The following is a 15,542-nucleotide window of genomic DNA, read 5'->3' as shown; positions in this document are numbered from 1 at the left end:
CAGCCGCTCAGGCCGTGGAACGCGCGCACCGCGGCGACAAAGTACGCGAACCAGCGGCCCAGCAGCGCCCGTGCAACACCCTCAAAGTTGCGTATCTGCGTCCGGTGGGCCGCAATACCGAGGGCGTTCATAGAGTAGATGGTGAAAAACGTGATGACCGCGAGGTACACCAGTGCCATCACAAGCCCACTCTTGTTCGTCGCAGCGGGCAGGCCGAGAATGCCGGCACCGATTGAAGATGACGCCAGGTTAAAGGCGCTCGCGAGCACGCCGCCGGGTGGGATAATGGTAACCACACATTGGTTCAGTTTCGCGAGGATTCCGTTGTTCTTTGGGCTCTGCTGCGAAGGGGAATTCTTCTCAACCGCCATGCCGCTGACTTCCTGTGCCGCTTCGGGCCCGCCAGAACCATTCGCAGGATCGCTTGGGTTCATGATATTCAGTGCTCCTTGTTCCGCCTTCTGGTCTACGTGTCGGTCGGTGAGGCTGGCAGGGACTTGAGGTACTCACACTTCAAGGGAAAAAGAGAAAAGAGAAGAGGTAGAGAGGATCATCAGGGTTGCGACACCTCGCGCCGCTGTTGCTGTGCGCAGGTGTGTGCACGCGTCTGTGCAGTGAGGAGGTATCAAGAGAAAAAAAACAGCGAAGCGAGAGCATCGACGGGCGCCACATCATACCCCCATTGGCGTTCGAGTGACCCGCAGACCTCACTCCACGTGCACAGCACACCGTCTCACTCACTCGCTCAATTACGCACCCGCTCCGTGCTCCGTGCTCCGTACTCAGCACTAGCCCTGGCGCCAAGAACGTTGTGGCCCATGATCAGCCGCACCATGCACGTGGCAGAAGAGTCAGTGCTGAACACGAACACCGGAGAGCAAGCAGGAGAAAAGAAAAGAAAAGAAAGTTCAAAGAAATTTAAAGAAATGCGTTTTGTATTTTGTTTCATGTCCTTTTGCTTATGTTATTTTTTTTTACCTTATGTTTTTTTGCTTTTAAAGCAGCGTTCACACTCCCCACATGTGTGATGGCCATTTCCAGTGTTATTGGTCCACTTTTGCGAGCTTGTCTTCTAACGTTTTTGTGATATTCCAATACATCAAAATAGTAGCCTTAATCTCCCACAACCGTGCTGTAGATCGTGGCACCTGTGCCGAAGACAACCCCAATCACTCCACACAGAAGTAGGGCGTACGTGCATAGGTAGTTGAACATGCCCACCTTCTTCAGGTTCCAATTGCCCGAGTACATGACGAATAGCGCTGGGAGGATGAAACCCAGAGAGCCTCCAGTGATGGATCCGGCAAAGCCCAACACTATTGTGATCTTTGGGATAAACAGGCCGAAAAGCAGCATCGTGATGGACAAGATGGTTACCACAATACAGTGCTTCCAGTAGGGAACTTCGTCAACATCCCAGCCAATAGTACCATAGAGGAGTTGCGGCACGCCATTGAGAGCAGTGCATAGGATGCACACAACTTCATCAGCACACCGATGTAGGCAATCATAACCGCCGGCTCCTTGACCGGATCGTACATGAGCAGCACAGAGCTCGTCACCTCTCGGCCAAAGTCGAGGTAGCCGAAAAAGGACGTCATGGCGTACAGCAGGAAGCACAGTATCATGCCCAGCGCCGAAGCCAAGGTGAACTTGGAGAGAGTGCGGTCTGTCATGTCCCAATACACCTCATACGCGTTGATCTGGCAGACATAGGCAAACAAGAAGACGCCAAGCCCTTCGATTGCCACGTTGCCGGAGTTGAAGAGCATCAGTTCAGCGTCGTCGCTCTTCCCCACGCTGATGTCGTGGATGTTCTTCGGAAGGCCGTTCATGCATGAGTGCACGATAAGGACAACGACGAAGTACAACATGAACGAGACGGCGAAGGTAGAGAAGTAGCGCAGCGAGTCAATGTGCTTCGGGATAACAAGCGGCATCATCGCGAAGAGCCACACGAGGGTTGTCAGCAGTCGGTTACCAGCCGTGGTCCTCAGGAACTCTGGCGCGCTGGAGGTGTGCTTTATGATGGTGGAGATGATGTCCCCCACGCTGATCACGTACGCCACACAGCCGCTCAGGCCGTGGAACGCGCGCACCGCGGCGACAAAGTACGCGAACCAGCGGCCCAGCAGCGCCCGTGCAACACCCTCAAAGTTGCGTATCTGCGTCCGGTGGGCCGCAATACCGAGGGCGTTCATAGAGTAGATGGTGAAAAACGTGATGACCGCGAGGTACACCAGTGCCATCACAAGCCCACTCTTGTTCGTCGCAGCGGGCAGGCCGAGAATGCCGGCACCGATTGAAGATGACGCCAGGTTAAAGGCGCTCGCGAGCACGCCGCCGGGTGGGATAATGGTAACCACACATTGTTTCAGTTTCGCGAGGATTCCGTTGTTCTTTGGGCTCTGCTGCGAAGGGGAATTCTTCTCAACCGCCATGCCGCTGACTTCCTGTGCCGCTTCGGGCCCGCCAGAACCGTTCGCAGGATCGATTGGGTTCATGGTATTCAGTGCTCCTTGTTCCGCCTTCTGGTCTACGTGTCGGTCGGTGAGGCTGGCAGGGACTTGAGGTACTCACACTTCAAGGGAAAAAGAGAAAAGAGAAGAGGTAGAGAGGATCATCAGGGTTGCGACACCTCGCGCCGCTGTTGCTGTGCGCAGGTGCGTGCACGCGTCTGTGCAGTGAGGAGGTATCAAGAGAAAAAAAAACAGCGAAGCGAGAGCATCGACGGGCGCCACATCATACCCCCATTGGCGTTCGAGTGACCCGCAGACCTCACTCCACGTGCACAGCACACCGTCTCACTCACTCGCTCAATTACGCACCCGCTCCGTGCTCCGTGCTCCGTACTCAGCACTAGCCCTGGCGCCAAGAACGTTGTGGCCCATGATCAGCCGCACCATGCACGTGGCAGAAGAGTCAGTGCTGAACACGAACACCGGAGAGCAAGCAGGAGAAAAGAAAAGAAAAGAAAGTTCAAAGAAATTTAAAGAAATGCGTTTTGTATTTTGTTTCATGTCCTTTTGCTTATGTTATTTTTTTTTACCTTATGTTTTTTTGCTTTTAAAGCAGCGTTCACACTCCCCACATGTGTGATGGCCATTTCCAGTGTTATTGGTCCACTTTTGCGAGCTTGTCTTCTAACGTTTTTGTGATATTCCAATACATCAAAATAGTAGCCTTAATCTCCCACAACCGTGCTGTAGATCGTGGCACCTGTGCCGAAGACAACCCCAATCACTCCACACAGAAGTAGGGCGTACGTGCATAGGTAGTTGAACATGCCCACCTTCTTCAGGTTCCAATTGCCCGAGTACATGACGAATAGCGCTGGGAGGATGAAACCCAGAGAGCCTCCAGTGATGGATCCGGCAAAGCCCAACACTATTGTGATCTTTGGGATAAACAGGCCGAAAAGCAGCATCGTGATGGACAAGATGGTTACCACAATACAGTGCTTCCAGTAGGGAACTTCGTCAACATCCCAGCCAATAGTACCATAGAGGGAGTTGCGGCACGCCATTGAGAGCAGTGCATAGGATGCACACAACTTCATCAGCACACCGATGTAGGCAATCATAACCGCCGGTTCCTTGACCGGATCGTACATGAGCAGCACAGAGCTCGTCACCTCTCGGCCAAAGTCGAGGTAGCCGAAAAAGGACGTCATGGCGTACAGCAGGAAGCACAGTATCATGCCCAGCGCCGAAGCCAAGGTGAACTTGGAGAGAGTGCGGTCTGTCATGTCCCAATACACCTCATACGCGTTGATCTGGCAGACATAGGCAAACAAGAAGACGCCAAGCCCTTCGATTGCCACGTTGCCGGAGTTGAAGAGCATCAGTTCAGCGTCGTCGCTCTTCCCCACGCTGATGTCGTGGATGTTCTTCGGAAGGCCGTTCATGCATGAGTGCACGATAAGGACAACGACGAAGTACAACATGAACGAGACGGCGAAGGTAGAGAAGTAGCGCAGCGAGTCAATGTGCTTCGGGATAACAAGCGGCATCATCGCGAAGAGCCACACGAGGGTTGTCAGCAGTCGGTTACCAGCCGTGGTCCTCAGGAACTCTGGCGCGCTGGAGGTGTGCTTTATGATGGTGGAGATGATGTCCCCCACGCTGATCACGTACGCCACACAGCCGCTCAGGCCGTGGAACGCGCGCACCGCGGCGACAAAGTACGCGAACCAGCGGCCCAGCAGCGCCCGTGCAACACCCTCAAAGTTGCGTATCTGCGTCCGGTGGGCCGCAATACCGAGGGCGTTCATAGAGTAGATGGTGAAAAACGTGATGACCGCGAGGTACACCAGTGCCATCACAAGCCCACTCTTGTTCGTCGCAGCGGGCAGGCCGAGAATGCCGGCACCGATTGAAGATGACGCCAGGTTAAAGGCGCTCGCGAGCACGCCGCCGGGTGGGATAATGGTAACCACACATTGGTTCAGTTTCGCGAGGATTCCGTTGTTCTTTGGGCTCTGCTGCGAAGGGGAATTCTTCTCAACCGCCATGCCGCTGACTTCCTGTGCCGCTTCGGGCCCGCCAGAACCGTTCGCAGGATCGATTGGGTTCATGGTATTCAGTGCTCCTTGTTCCGCCTTCTGGTCTACGTGTCGGTCGGTGAGGCTGGCAGGGACTTGAGGTACTCACACTTCAAGGGAAAAAGAGAAAAGAGAAGAGGTAGAGAGGATCATCAGGGTTGCGACACCTCGCGCCGCTGTTGCTGTGCGCAGGTGCGTGCACGCGTCTGTGCAGTGAGGATGTATCAAGAGAAAAAAAACAGCGAAGCGAGAGCATCGACGGGCGCCACATCATACCCCCATTGGCGTTCGAGTGACCCGCAGACCTCACTCCACGTGCACAGCACACCGTCTCACTCACTCGCTCAATTACGCACCCGCTCCGTGCTCCGTGCTCCGTACTCAGCACTAGCCCTGGCGCCAAGAACGTTGTGGCCCATGATCAGCCGCACCATGCACGTGGCAGAAGAGTCAGTGCTGAACACGAACACCGGAGAGCAAGCAGGAGAAAAGAAAAGAAAAGAAAGTTCAAAGAAATTTAAAGAAATGCGTTTTGTATTTTGTTTCATGTCCTTTTGCTTATGTTATTTTTTTTTACCTTATGTTTTTTTGCTTTTAAAGCAGCGTTCACACTCCCCACATGTGTGATGGCCATTTCCAGTGTTATTGGTCCACTTTTGCGAGCTTGTCTTCTAACGTTTTTGTGATATTCCAATACATCAAAATAGTAGCCTTAATCTCCCACAACCGTGCTGTAGATCGTGGCACCTGTGCCGAAGACAACCCCAATCACTCCACACAGAAGTAGGGCGTACGTGCATAGGTAGTTGAACATGCCCACCTTCTTCAGGTTCCAATTGCCCGAGTACATGACGAATAGCGCTGGGAGGATGAAACCCAGAGAGCCTCCAGTGATGGATCCGGCAAAGCCCAACACTATTGTGATCTTTGGGATAAACAGGCCGAAAAGCAGCATCGTGATGGACAAGATGGTTACTACAATACAGTGCTTCCAGTAGGGAACTTCGTCAACATCCCAGCCAATAGTACCATAGAGGAGTTGCGGCACGCCATTGAGAGCAGTGCATAGGATGCACACAACTTCATCAGCACACCGATGTAGGCAATCATAACCGCCGGTTCCTTGACCGGATCGTACATGAGCAGCACAGAGCTCGTCACCTCTCGGCCAAAGTCGAGGTAGCCGAAAAAGGACGTCATGGCGTACAGCAGGAAGCACAGTATCATGCCCAGCGCCGAAGCCAAGGTGAACTTGGAGAGAGTGCGGTCTGTCATGTCCCAATACACCTCATACGCGTTGATCTGGCAGACATAGGCAAACAAGAAGACGCCAAGCCCTTCGATTGCCACGTTGCCGGAGTTGAAGAGCATCAGTTCAGCGTCGTCGCTCTTCCCCACGCTGATGTCGTGGATGTTCTTCGGAAGGCCGTTCATGCATGAGTGCACGATAAGGACAACGACGAAGTACAACATGAACGAGACGGCGAAGGTAGAGAAGTAGCGCAGCGAGTCAATGTGCTTCGGGATAACAAGCGGCATCATCGCGAAGAGCCACACGAGGGTTGTCAGCAGTCGGTTACCAGCCGTGGTCCTCAGGAACTCTGGCGCGCTGGAGGTGTGCTTTATGATGGTGGAGATGATGTCCCCCACGCTGATCACGTACGCCACACAGCCGCTCAGGCCGTGGAACGCGCGCACCGCGGCGACAAAGTACGCGAACCAGCGGCCCAGCAGCGCCCGTGCAACACCCTCAAAGTTGCGTATCTGCGTCCGGTGGGCCGCAATACCGAGGGCGTTCATAGAGTAGATGGTGAAAAACGTGATGACCGCGAGGTACACCAGTGCCATCACAAGCCCACTCTTGTTCGTCGCAGCGGGCAGGCCGAGAATGCCGGCACCGATTGAAGATGACGCCAGGTTAAAGGCGCTCGCGAGCACGCCGCCGGGTGGGATAATGGTAACCACACATTGGTTCAGTTTCGCGAGGATTCCGTTGTTCTTTGGGCTCTGCTGCGAAGGGGAATTCTTCTCAACCGCCATGCCGCTGACTTCCTGTGCCGCTTCGGGCCCGCCAGAACCATTCGCAGGATCGCTTGGGTTCATGATATTCAGTGCTCCTTGTTCCGCCTTCTGGTCTACGTGTCGGTCGGTGAGGCTGGCAGGGACTTGAGGTACTCACACTTCAAGGGAAAAAGAGAAAAGAGAAGAGGTAGAGAGGATCATCAGGGTTGCGACACCTCGCGCCGCTGTTGCTGTGCGCAGGTGCGTGCACGCGTCTGTGCAGTGAGGAGGTATCAAGAGAAAAAAAACAGCGAAGCGAGAGCATCGACGGGCGCCACATCATACCCCCATTGGCGTTCGAGTGACCCGCAGACCTCACTCCACGTGCACAGCACACCGTCTCACTCACTCGCTCAATTACGCACCCGCTCCGTGCTCCGTGCTCCGTACTCAGCACTAGCCCTGGCGCCAAGAACGTTGTGGCCCATGATCAGCCGCACCATGCACGTGGCAGAAGAGTCAGTGCTGAACACGAACACCGGAGAGCAAGCAGGAGAAAAGAAAAGAAAAGAAAGTTCAAAGAAATTTAAAGAAATGCGTTTTGTATTTTGTTTCATGTCCTTTTGCTTATGTTATTTTTTTTTTACCTTATGTTTTTTTGCTTTTAAAGCAGCGTTCACACTCCCCACATGTGTGATGGCCATTTCCAGTGTTATTGGTCCACTTTTGCGAGCTTGTCTTCTAACGTTTTTGTGATATTCCAATACATCAAAATAGTAGCCTTAATCTCCCACAACCGTGCTGTAGATCGTGGCACCTGTGCCGAAGACAACCCCAATCACTCCACACAGAAGTAGGGCGTACGTGCATAGGTAGTTGAACATGCCCACCTTCTTCAGGTTCCAATTGCCCGAGTACATGACGAATAGCGCTGGGAGGATGAAACCCAGAGAGCCTCCAGTGATGGATCCGGCAAAGCCCAACACTATTGTGATCTTTGGGATAAACAGGCCGAAAAGCAGCATCGTGATGGACAAGATGGTTACTACAATACAGTGCTTCCAGTAGGGAACTTCGTCAACATCCCAGCCAATAGTACCATAGAGGGAGTTGCGGCACGCCATTGAGAGCAGTGCATAGGATGCACACAACTTCATCAGCACACCGATGTAGGCAATCATAACCGCCGGTTCCTTGACCGGATCGTACATGAGCAGCACAGAGCTCGTCACCTCTCGGCCAAAGTCGAGGTAGCCGAAAAAGGACGTCATGGCGTACAGCAGGAAGCACAGTATCATGCCCAGCGCCGAAGCCAAGGTGAACTTGGAGAGAGTGCGGTCTGTCATGTCCCAATACACCTCATACGCGTTGATCTGGCATACATAGGCAAACAAGAAGACGCCAAGCCCTTCGATTGCCACGTTGCCGGAGTTGAAGAGCATCAGTTCAGCGTCGTCGCTCTTCCCCACGCTGATGTCGTGGATGTTCTTCGGAAGGCCGTTCATGCATGAGTGCACGATAAGGACAACGACGAAGTACAACATGAACGAGACGGCGAAGGTAGAGAAGTAGCGCAGCGAGTCAATGTGCTTCGGGATAACAAGCGGCATCATCGCGAAGAGCCACACGAGGGTTGTCAGCAGTCGGTTACCAGCCGTGGTCCTCAGGAACTCTGGCGCGCTGGAGGTGTGCTTTATGATGGTGGAGATGATGTCCCCCACGCTGATCACGTACGCCACACAGCCGCTCAGGCCGTGGAACGCGCGCACCGCGGCGACAAAGTACGCGAACCAGCGGCCCAGCAGCGCCCGTGCAACACCCTCAAAGTTGCGTATCTGCGTCCGGTGGGCCGCAATACCGAGGGCGTTCATAGAGTAGATGGTGAAAAACGTGATGACCGCGAGGTACACCAGTGCCATCACAAGCCCACTCTTGTTCGTCGCAGCGGGCAGGCCGAGAATGCCGGCACCGATTGAAGATGACGCCAGGTTAAAGGCGCTCGCGAGCACGCCGCCGGGTGGGATAATGGTAACCACACATTGGTTCAGTTTCGCGAGGATTCCGTTGTTCTTTGGGCTCTGCTGCGAAGGGGAATTCTTCTCAACCGCCATGCCGCTGACTTCCTGTGCCGCTTCGGGCCCGCCAGAACCATTCGCAGGATCGCTTGGGTTCATGGTATTCAGTGCTCCTTGTTCCGCCTTCTGGTCTACGTGTCGGTCGGTGAGGCTGGCAGGGACTTGAGGTACTCACACTTCAAGGGAAAAAGAGAAAAGAGAAGAGGTAGAGAGGATCATCAGGGTTGCGACACCTCGCGCCGCTGTTGCTGTGCGCAGGTGCGTGCACGCGTCTGTGCAGTGAGGAGGTATCAAGAGAAAAAAAACAGCGAAGCGAGAGCATCGACGGGCGCCACATCATACCCCCATTGGCGTTCGAGTGACCCGCAGACCTCACTCCACGTGCACAGCACACCGTCTCACTCACTCGCTCAATTACGCACCCGCTCCGTGCTCCGTGCTCCGTACTCAGCACTAGCCCTGGCGCCAAGAACGTTGTGGCCCATGATCAGCCGCACCATGCACGTGGCAGAAGAGTCAGTGCTGAACACGAACACCGGAGAGCAAGCAGGAGAAAAGAAAAGAAAAGAAAGTTCAAAGAAATTTAAAGAAATGCGTTTTGTATTTTGTTTCATGTCCTTTTGCTTATGTTATTTTTTTTTTACCTTATGTTTTTTTGCTTTTAAAGCAGCGTTCACACTCCCCACATGTGTGATGGCCATTTCCAGTGTTATTGGTCCACTTTTGCGAGCTTGTCTTCTAACGTTTTTGTGATATTCCAATACATCAAAATAGTAGCCTTAATCTCCCACAACCGTGCTGTAGATCGTGGCACCTGTGCCGAAGACAACCCCAATCACTCCACACAGAAGTAGGGCGTACGTGCATAGGTAGTTGAACATGCCCACCTTCTTCAGGTTCCAATTGCCCGAGTACATGACGAATAGCGCTGGGAGGATGAAACCCAGAGAGCCTCCAGTGATGGATCCGGCAAAGCCCAACACTATTGTGATCTTTGGGATAAACAGGCCGAAAAGCAGCATCGTGATGGACAAGATGGTTACCACAATACAGTGCTTCCAGTAGGGAACTTCGTCAACATCCCAGCCAATAGTACCATAGAGGGAGTTGCGGCACGCCATTGAGAGCAGTGCATAGGATGCACACAACTTCATCAGCACACCGATGTAGGCAATCATAACCGCCGGCTCCTTGACCGGATCGTACATGAGCAGCACAGAGCTCGTCACCTCTCGGCCAAAGTCGAGGTAGCCGAAAAAGGACGTCATGGCGTACAGCAGGAAGCACAGTATCATGCCCAGCGCCGAAGCCAAGGTGAACTTGGAGAGAGTGCGGTCTGTCATGTCCCAATACACCTCATACGCGTTGATCTGGCAGACATAGGCAAACAAGAAGACGCCAAGCCCTTCGATTGCCACGTTGCCGGAGTTGAAGAGCATCAGTTCAGCGTCGTCGCTCTTCCCCACGCTGATGTCGTGGATGTTCTTCGGAAGGCCGTTCATGCATGAGTGCACGATAAGGACAACGACGAAGTACAACATGAACGAGACGGCGAAGGTAGAGAAGTAGCGCAGCGAGTCAATGTGCTTCGGGATAACAAGCGGCATCATCGCGAAGAGCCACACGAGGGTTGTCAGCAGTCGGTTACCAGCCGTGGTCCTCAGGAACTCTGGCGCGCTGGAGGTGTGCTTTATGATGGTGGAGATGATGTCCCCCACGCTGATCACGTACGCCACACAGCCGCTCAGGCCGTGGAACGCGCGCACCGCGGCGACAAAGTACGCGAACCAGCGGCCCAGCAGCGCCCGTGCAACACCCTCAAAGTTGCGTATCTGCGTCCGGTGGGCCGCAATACCGAGGGCGTTCATAGAGTAGATGGTGAAAAACGTGATGACCGCGAGGTACACCAGTGCCATCACAAGCCCACTCTTGTTCGTCGCAGCGGGCAGGCCGAGAATGCCGGCACCGATTGAAGATGACGCCAGGTTAAAGGCGCTCGCGAGCACGCCGCCGGGTGGGATAATGGTAACCACACATTGTTTCAGTTTCGCGAGGATTCCGTTGTTCTTTGGGCTCTGCTGCGAAGGGGAATTCTTCTCAACCGCCATGCCGCTGACTTCCTGTGCCGCTTCGGGCCCGCCAGAACCATTCGCAGGATCGCTTGGGTTCATGATATTCAGTGCTCCTTGTTCCGCCTTCTGGTCTACGTGTCGGTCGGTGAGGCTGGCAGGGACTTGAGGTACTCACACTTCAAGGGAAAAAGAGAAAAGAGAAGAGGTAGAGAGGATCATCAGGGTTGCGACACCTCGCGCCGCTGTTGCTGTGCGCAGGTGCGTGCACGCGTCTGTGCAGTGAGGATGTATCAAGAGAAAAAAAAACAGCGAAGCGAGAGCATCGACGGGCGCCACATCATACCCCCATTGGCGTTCGAGTGACCCGCAGACCTCACTCCACGTGCACAGCACACCGTCTCACTCACTCGCTCAATTACGCACCCGCTCCGTGCTCCGTGCTCCGTACTCAGCACTAGCCCTGGCGCCAAGAACGTTGTGGCCCATGATCAGCCGCACCATGCACGTGGCAGAAGAGTCAGTGCTGAACACGAACACCGGAGAGCAAGCAGGAGAAAAGAAAAGAAAAGAAAGTTCAAAGAAATTTAAAGAAATGCGTTTTGTATTTTGTTTCATGTCCTTTTGCTTATGTTATTTTTTTTTACCTTATGTTTTTTTGCTTTTAAAGCAGCGTTCACACTCCCCACATGTGTGATGGCCATTTCCAGTGTTATTGGTCCACTTTTGCGAGCTTGTCTTCTAACGTTTTTGTGATATTCCAATACATCAAAATAGTAGCCTTAATCTCCCACAACCGTGCTGTAGATCGTGGCACCTGTGCCGAAGACAACCCCAATCACTCCACACAGAAGTAGGGCGTACGTGCATAGGTAGTTGAACATGCCCACCTTCTTCAGGTTCCAATTGCCCGAGTACATGACGAATAGCGCTGGGAGGATGAAACCCAGAGAGCCTCCAGTGATGGATCCGGCAAAGCCCAACACTATTGTGATCTTTGGGATAAACAGGCCGAAAAGCAGCATCGTGATGGACAAGATGGTTACTACAATACAGTGCTTCCAGTAGGGAACTTCGTCAACATCCCAGCCAATAGTACCATAGAGGGAGTTGCGGCACGCCATTGAGAGCAGTGCATAGGATGCACACAACTTCATCAGCACACCGATGTAGGCAATCATAACCGCCGGTTCCTTGACCGGATCGTACATGAGCAGCACAGAGCTCGTCACCTCTCGGCCAAAGTCGAGGTAGCCGAAAAAGGACGTCATGGCGTACAGCAGGAAGCACAGTATCATGCCCAGCGCCGAAGCCAAGGTGAACTTGGAGAGAGTGCGGTCTGTCATGTCCCAATACACCTCATACGCGTTGATCTGGCATACATAGGCAAACAAGAAGACGCCAAGCCCTTCGATTGCCACGTTGCCGGAGTTGAAGAGCATCAGTTCAGCGTCGTCGCTCTTCCCCACGCTGATGTCGTGGATGTTCTTCGGAAGGCCGTTCATGCATGAGTGCACGATAAGGACAACGACGAAGTACAACATGAACGAGACGGCGAAGGTAGAGAAGTAGCGCAGCGAGTCAATGTGCTTCGGGATAACAAGCGGCATCATCGCGAAGAGCCACACGAGGGTTGTCAGCAGTCGGTTACCAGCCGTGGTCCTCAGGAACTCTGGCGCGCTGGAGGTGTGCTTTATGATGGTGGAGATGATGTCCCCCACGCTGATCACGTACGCCACACAGCCGCTCAGGCCGTGGAACGCGCGCACCGCGGCGACAAAGTACGCGAACCAGCGGCCCAGCAGCGCCCGTGCAACACCCTCAAAGTTGCGTATCTGCGTCCGGTGGGCCGCAATACCGAGGGCGTTCATAGAGTAGATGGTGAAAAACGTGATGACCGCGAGGTACACCAGTGCCATCACAAGCCCACTCTTGTTCGTCGCAGCGGGCAGGCCGAGAATGCCGGCACCGATTGAAGATGACGCCAGGTTAAAGGCGCTCGCGAGCACGCCGCCGGGTGGGATAATGGTAACCACACATTGGTTCAGTTTCGCGAGGATTCCGTTGTTCTTTGGGCTCTGCTGCGAAGGGGAATTCTTCTCAACCGCCATGCCGCTGACTTCCTGTGCCGCTTCGGGCCCGCCAGAACCATTCGCAGGATCGCTTGGGTTCATGGTATTCAGTGCTCCTTGTTCCGCCTTCTGGTCTACGTGTCGGTCGGTGAGGCTGGCAGGGACTTGAGGTACTCACACTTCAAGGGAAAAAGAGAAAAGAGAAGAGGTAGAGAGGATCATCAGGGTTGCGACACCTCGCGCCGCTGTTGCTGTGCGCAGGTGCGTGCACGCGTCTGTGCAGTGAGGAGGTATCAAGAGAAAAAAAACAGCGAAGCGAGAGCATCGACGGGCGCCACATCATACCCCCATTGGCGTTCGAGTGACCCGCAGACCTCACTCCACGTGCACAGCACACCGTCTCACTCACTCGCTCAATTACGCACCCGCTCCGTGCTCCGTGCTCCGTACTCAGCACTAGCCCTGGCGCCAAGAACGTTGTGGCCCATGATCAGCCGCACCATGCACGTGGCAGAAGAGTCAGTGCTGAACACGAACACCGGAGAGCAAGCAGGAGAAAAGAAAAGAAAAGAAAGTTCAAAGAAATTTAAAGAAATGCGTTTTGTATTTTGTTTCATGTCCTTTTGCTTATGTTATTTTTTTTTTTACCTTATGTTTTTTTGCTTTTAAAGCAGCGTTCACACTCCCCACATGTGTGATGGCCATTTCCAGTGTTATTGGTCCACTTTTGCGAGCTTGTCTTCTAACGTTTTTGTGATATTCCAATACATCAAAATAGTAGCCTTAATCTCCCACAACCGTGCTGTAGATCGTGGCACCTGTGCCGAAGACAACCCCAATCACTCCACACAGAAGTAGGGCGTACGTGCATAGGTAGTTGAACATGCCCACCTTCTTCAGGTTCCAATTGCCCGAGTACATGACGAATAGCGCTGGGAGGATGAAACCCAGAGAGCCTCCAGTGATGGATCCGGCAAAGCCCAACACTATTGTGATCTTTGGGATAAACAGGCCGAAAAGCAGCATCGTGATGGACAAGATGGTTACCACAATACAGTGCTTCCAGTAGGGAACTTCGTCAACATCCCAGCCAATAGTACCATAGAGGAGTTGCGGCACGCCATTGAGAGCAGTGCATAGGATGCACACAACTTCATCAGCACACCGATGTAGGCAATCATAACCGCCGGCTCCTTGACCGGATCGTACATGAGCAGCACAGAGCTCGTCACCTCTCGGCCAAAGTCGAGGTAGCCGAAAAAGGACGTCATGGCGTACAGCAGGAAGCACAGTATCATGCCCAGCGCCGAAGCCAAGGTGAACTTGGAGAGAGTGCGGTCTGTCATGTCCCAATACACCTCATACGCGTTGATCTGGCAGACATAGGCAAACAAGAAGACGCCAAGCCCTTCGATTGCCACGTTGCCGGAGTTGAAGAGCATCAGTTCAGCGTCGTCGCTCTTCCCCACGCTGATGTCGTGGATGTTCTTCGGAAGGCCGTTCATGCATGAGTGCACGATAAGGACAACGACGAAGTACAACATGAACGAGACGGCGAAGGTAGAGAAGTAGCGCAGCGAGTCAATGTGCTTCGGGATAACAAGCGGCATCATCGCGAAGAGCCACACGAGGGTTGTCAGCAGTCGGTTACCAGCCGTGGTCCTCAGGAACTCTGGCGCGCTGGAGGTGTGCTTTATGATGGTGGAGATGATGTCCCCCACGCTGATCACGTACGCCACACAGCCGCTCAGGCCGTGGAACGCGCGCACCGCGGCGACAAAGTACGCGAACCAGCGGCCCAGCAGCGCCCGTGCAACACCCTCAAAGTTGCGTATCTGCGTCCGGTGGGCCGCAATACCGAGGGCGTTCATAGAGTAGATGGTGAAAAACGTGATGACCGCGAGGTACACCAGTGCCATCACAAGCCCACTCTTGTTCGTCGCAGCGGGCAGGCCGAGAATGCCGGCACCGATTGAAGATGACGCCAGGTTAAAGGCGCTCGCGAGCACGCCGCCGGGTGGGATAATGGTAACCACACATTGGTTCAGTTTCGCGAGGATTCCGTTGTTCTTTGGGCTCTGCTGCGAAGGGGAATTCTTCTCAACCGCCATGCCGCTGACTTCCTGTGCCGCTTCGGGCCCGCCAGAACCATTCGCAGGATCGCTTGGGTTCATGGTATTCAGTGCTCCTTGTTCCGCCTTCTGGTCTACGTGTCGGTCGGTGAGGCTGGCAGGGACTTGAGGTACTCACACTTCAAGGGAAAAAGAGAAAAGAGAAGAGGTAGAGAGGATCATCAGGGTTGCGACACCTCGCGCCGCTGTTGCTGTGCGCAGGTGCGTGCACGCGTCTGTGCAGTGAGGAGGTATCAAGAGAAAAAAAAACAGCGAAGCGAGAGCATCGACGGGCGCCACATCATACCCCCATTGGCGTTCGAGTGACCCGCAGACCTCACTCCACGTGCACAGCACACCGTCTCACTCACTCGCTCAATTACGCACCCGCTCCGTGCTCCGTGCTCCGTACTCAGCACTAGCCCTGGCGCCAAGAACGTTGTGGCCCATGATCAGCCGCACCATGCACGTGGCAGAAGAGTCAGTGCTGAACACGAACACCGGAGAGCAAGCAGGAGAAAAGAAAAGAAAAGAAAGTTCAAAGAAATTTAAAGAAATGCGTTTTGTATTTTGTTTCATGTCCTTTTGCTTATGTTATTTTTTTTTTTACCTTATGTTTTTTTGCTTTTAAAGCAGCGTTCACACTCCCCACATGTGTGATGGCCATTTCC

At 53.7% G+C, this 15,542-nt stretch overlaps 8 protein-coding genes across 8 annotated transcripts; all 8 read right to left on the bottom strand.

Moving 5' to 3' along the window:
* Window positions 1-360: 360 nt before the first annotated feature.
* LSM04_006196 (uncharacterized protein) lies at window positions 361-835 on the bottom strand (the record flags this gene model as incomplete). Its single annotated transcript, XM_067330443.1, has 2 exons — window positions 361-486; window positions 758-835. The coding sequence occupies 2 exons, from the start codon at window positions 833-835 to the stop codon at window positions 361-363; spliced, it is 204 nt and encodes a 67-aa protein (XP_067194578.1).
* Window positions 836-2,430: 1,595 nt separating this feature from the next.
* LSM04_001536 (uncharacterized protein) lies at window positions 2,431-2,906 on the bottom strand (the record flags this gene model as incomplete). Its single annotated transcript, XM_067330442.1, has 2 exons — window positions 2,431-2,556; window positions 2,829-2,906. The coding sequence occupies 2 exons, from the start codon at window positions 2,904-2,906 to the stop codon at window positions 2,431-2,433; spliced, it is 204 nt and encodes a 67-aa protein (XP_067194467.1).
* A 1,596-nt stretch (window positions 2,907-4,502) lies between these two features.
* LSM04_001990 (uncharacterized protein) lies at window positions 4,503-4,977 on the bottom strand (the record flags this gene model as incomplete). The annotated part of the gene is made up of 2 exons (XM_067330441.1): window positions 4,503-4,628; window positions 4,900-4,977. 2 exons carry the CDS (start codon window positions 4,975-4,977, stop codon window positions 4,503-4,505), a joined length of 204 nt encoding a protein of 67 aa, XP_067194475.1.
* A 1,595-nt stretch (window positions 4,978-6,572) lies between these two features.
* On the bottom strand, window positions 6,573-7,047 carry LSM04_002832 (uncharacterized protein; the record flags this gene model as incomplete). The annotated part of the gene is made up of 2 exons (XM_067330440.1): window positions 6,573-6,698; window positions 6,970-7,047. The coding sequence occupies 2 exons, from the start codon at window positions 7,045-7,047 to the stop codon at window positions 6,573-6,575; spliced, it is 204 nt and encodes a 67-aa protein (XP_067194496.1).
* Window positions 7,048-8,644: 1,597 nt separating this feature from the next.
* LSM04_000376 (uncharacterized protein) lies at window positions 8,645-9,119 on the bottom strand (the record flags this gene model as incomplete). The annotated part of the gene is made up of 2 exons (XM_067330439.1): window positions 8,645-8,770; window positions 9,042-9,119. The coding sequence occupies 2 exons, from the start codon at window positions 9,117-9,119 to the stop codon at window positions 8,645-8,647; spliced, it is 204 nt and encodes a 67-aa protein (XP_067194452.1).
* Window positions 9,120-10,716: 1,597 nt separating this feature from the next.
* On the bottom strand, window positions 10,717-11,192 carry LSM04_006618 (uncharacterized protein; the record flags this gene model as incomplete). The annotated part of the gene is made up of 2 exons (XM_067330438.1): window positions 10,717-10,842; window positions 11,115-11,192. 2 exons carry the CDS (start codon window positions 11,190-11,192, stop codon window positions 10,717-10,719), a joined length of 204 nt encoding a protein of 67 aa, XP_067194595.1.
* Window positions 11,193-12,788: 1,596 nt separating this feature from the next.
* Window positions 12,789-13,263, bottom strand: LSM04_004869 (uncharacterized protein; the record flags this gene model as incomplete). Its single annotated transcript, XM_067330437.1, has 2 exons — window positions 12,789-12,914; window positions 13,186-13,263. The coding sequence occupies 2 exons, from the start codon at window positions 13,261-13,263 to the stop codon at window positions 12,789-12,791; spliced, it is 204 nt and encodes a 67-aa protein (XP_067194558.1).
* A 1,597-nt stretch (window positions 13,264-14,860) lies between these two features.
* On the bottom strand, window positions 14,861-15,336 carry LSM04_007392 (uncharacterized protein; the record flags this gene model as incomplete). The annotated part of the gene is made up of 2 exons (XM_067330435.1): window positions 14,861-14,986; window positions 15,259-15,336. The coding sequence occupies 2 exons, from the start codon at window positions 15,334-15,336 to the stop codon at window positions 14,861-14,863; spliced, it is 204 nt and encodes a 67-aa protein (XP_067194611.1).
* Window positions 15,337-15,542: the final 206 nt, after the last annotated feature.

Source organism: Trypanosoma melophagium (assembly GCF_022059095.1).
Source record: "Trypanosoma melophagium isolate St. Kilda chromosome Unknown ctg11segment0, whole genome shotgun sequence".
Lineage (NCBI taxonomy): Eukaryota > Euglenozoa > Kinetoplastea > Trypanosomatida > Trypanosomatidae > Trypanosoma > Trypanosoma melophagium.
Note: the sequence above shows the minus strand (reverse complement) of the source record. Positions and strands in the feature narration are given on the sequence as shown.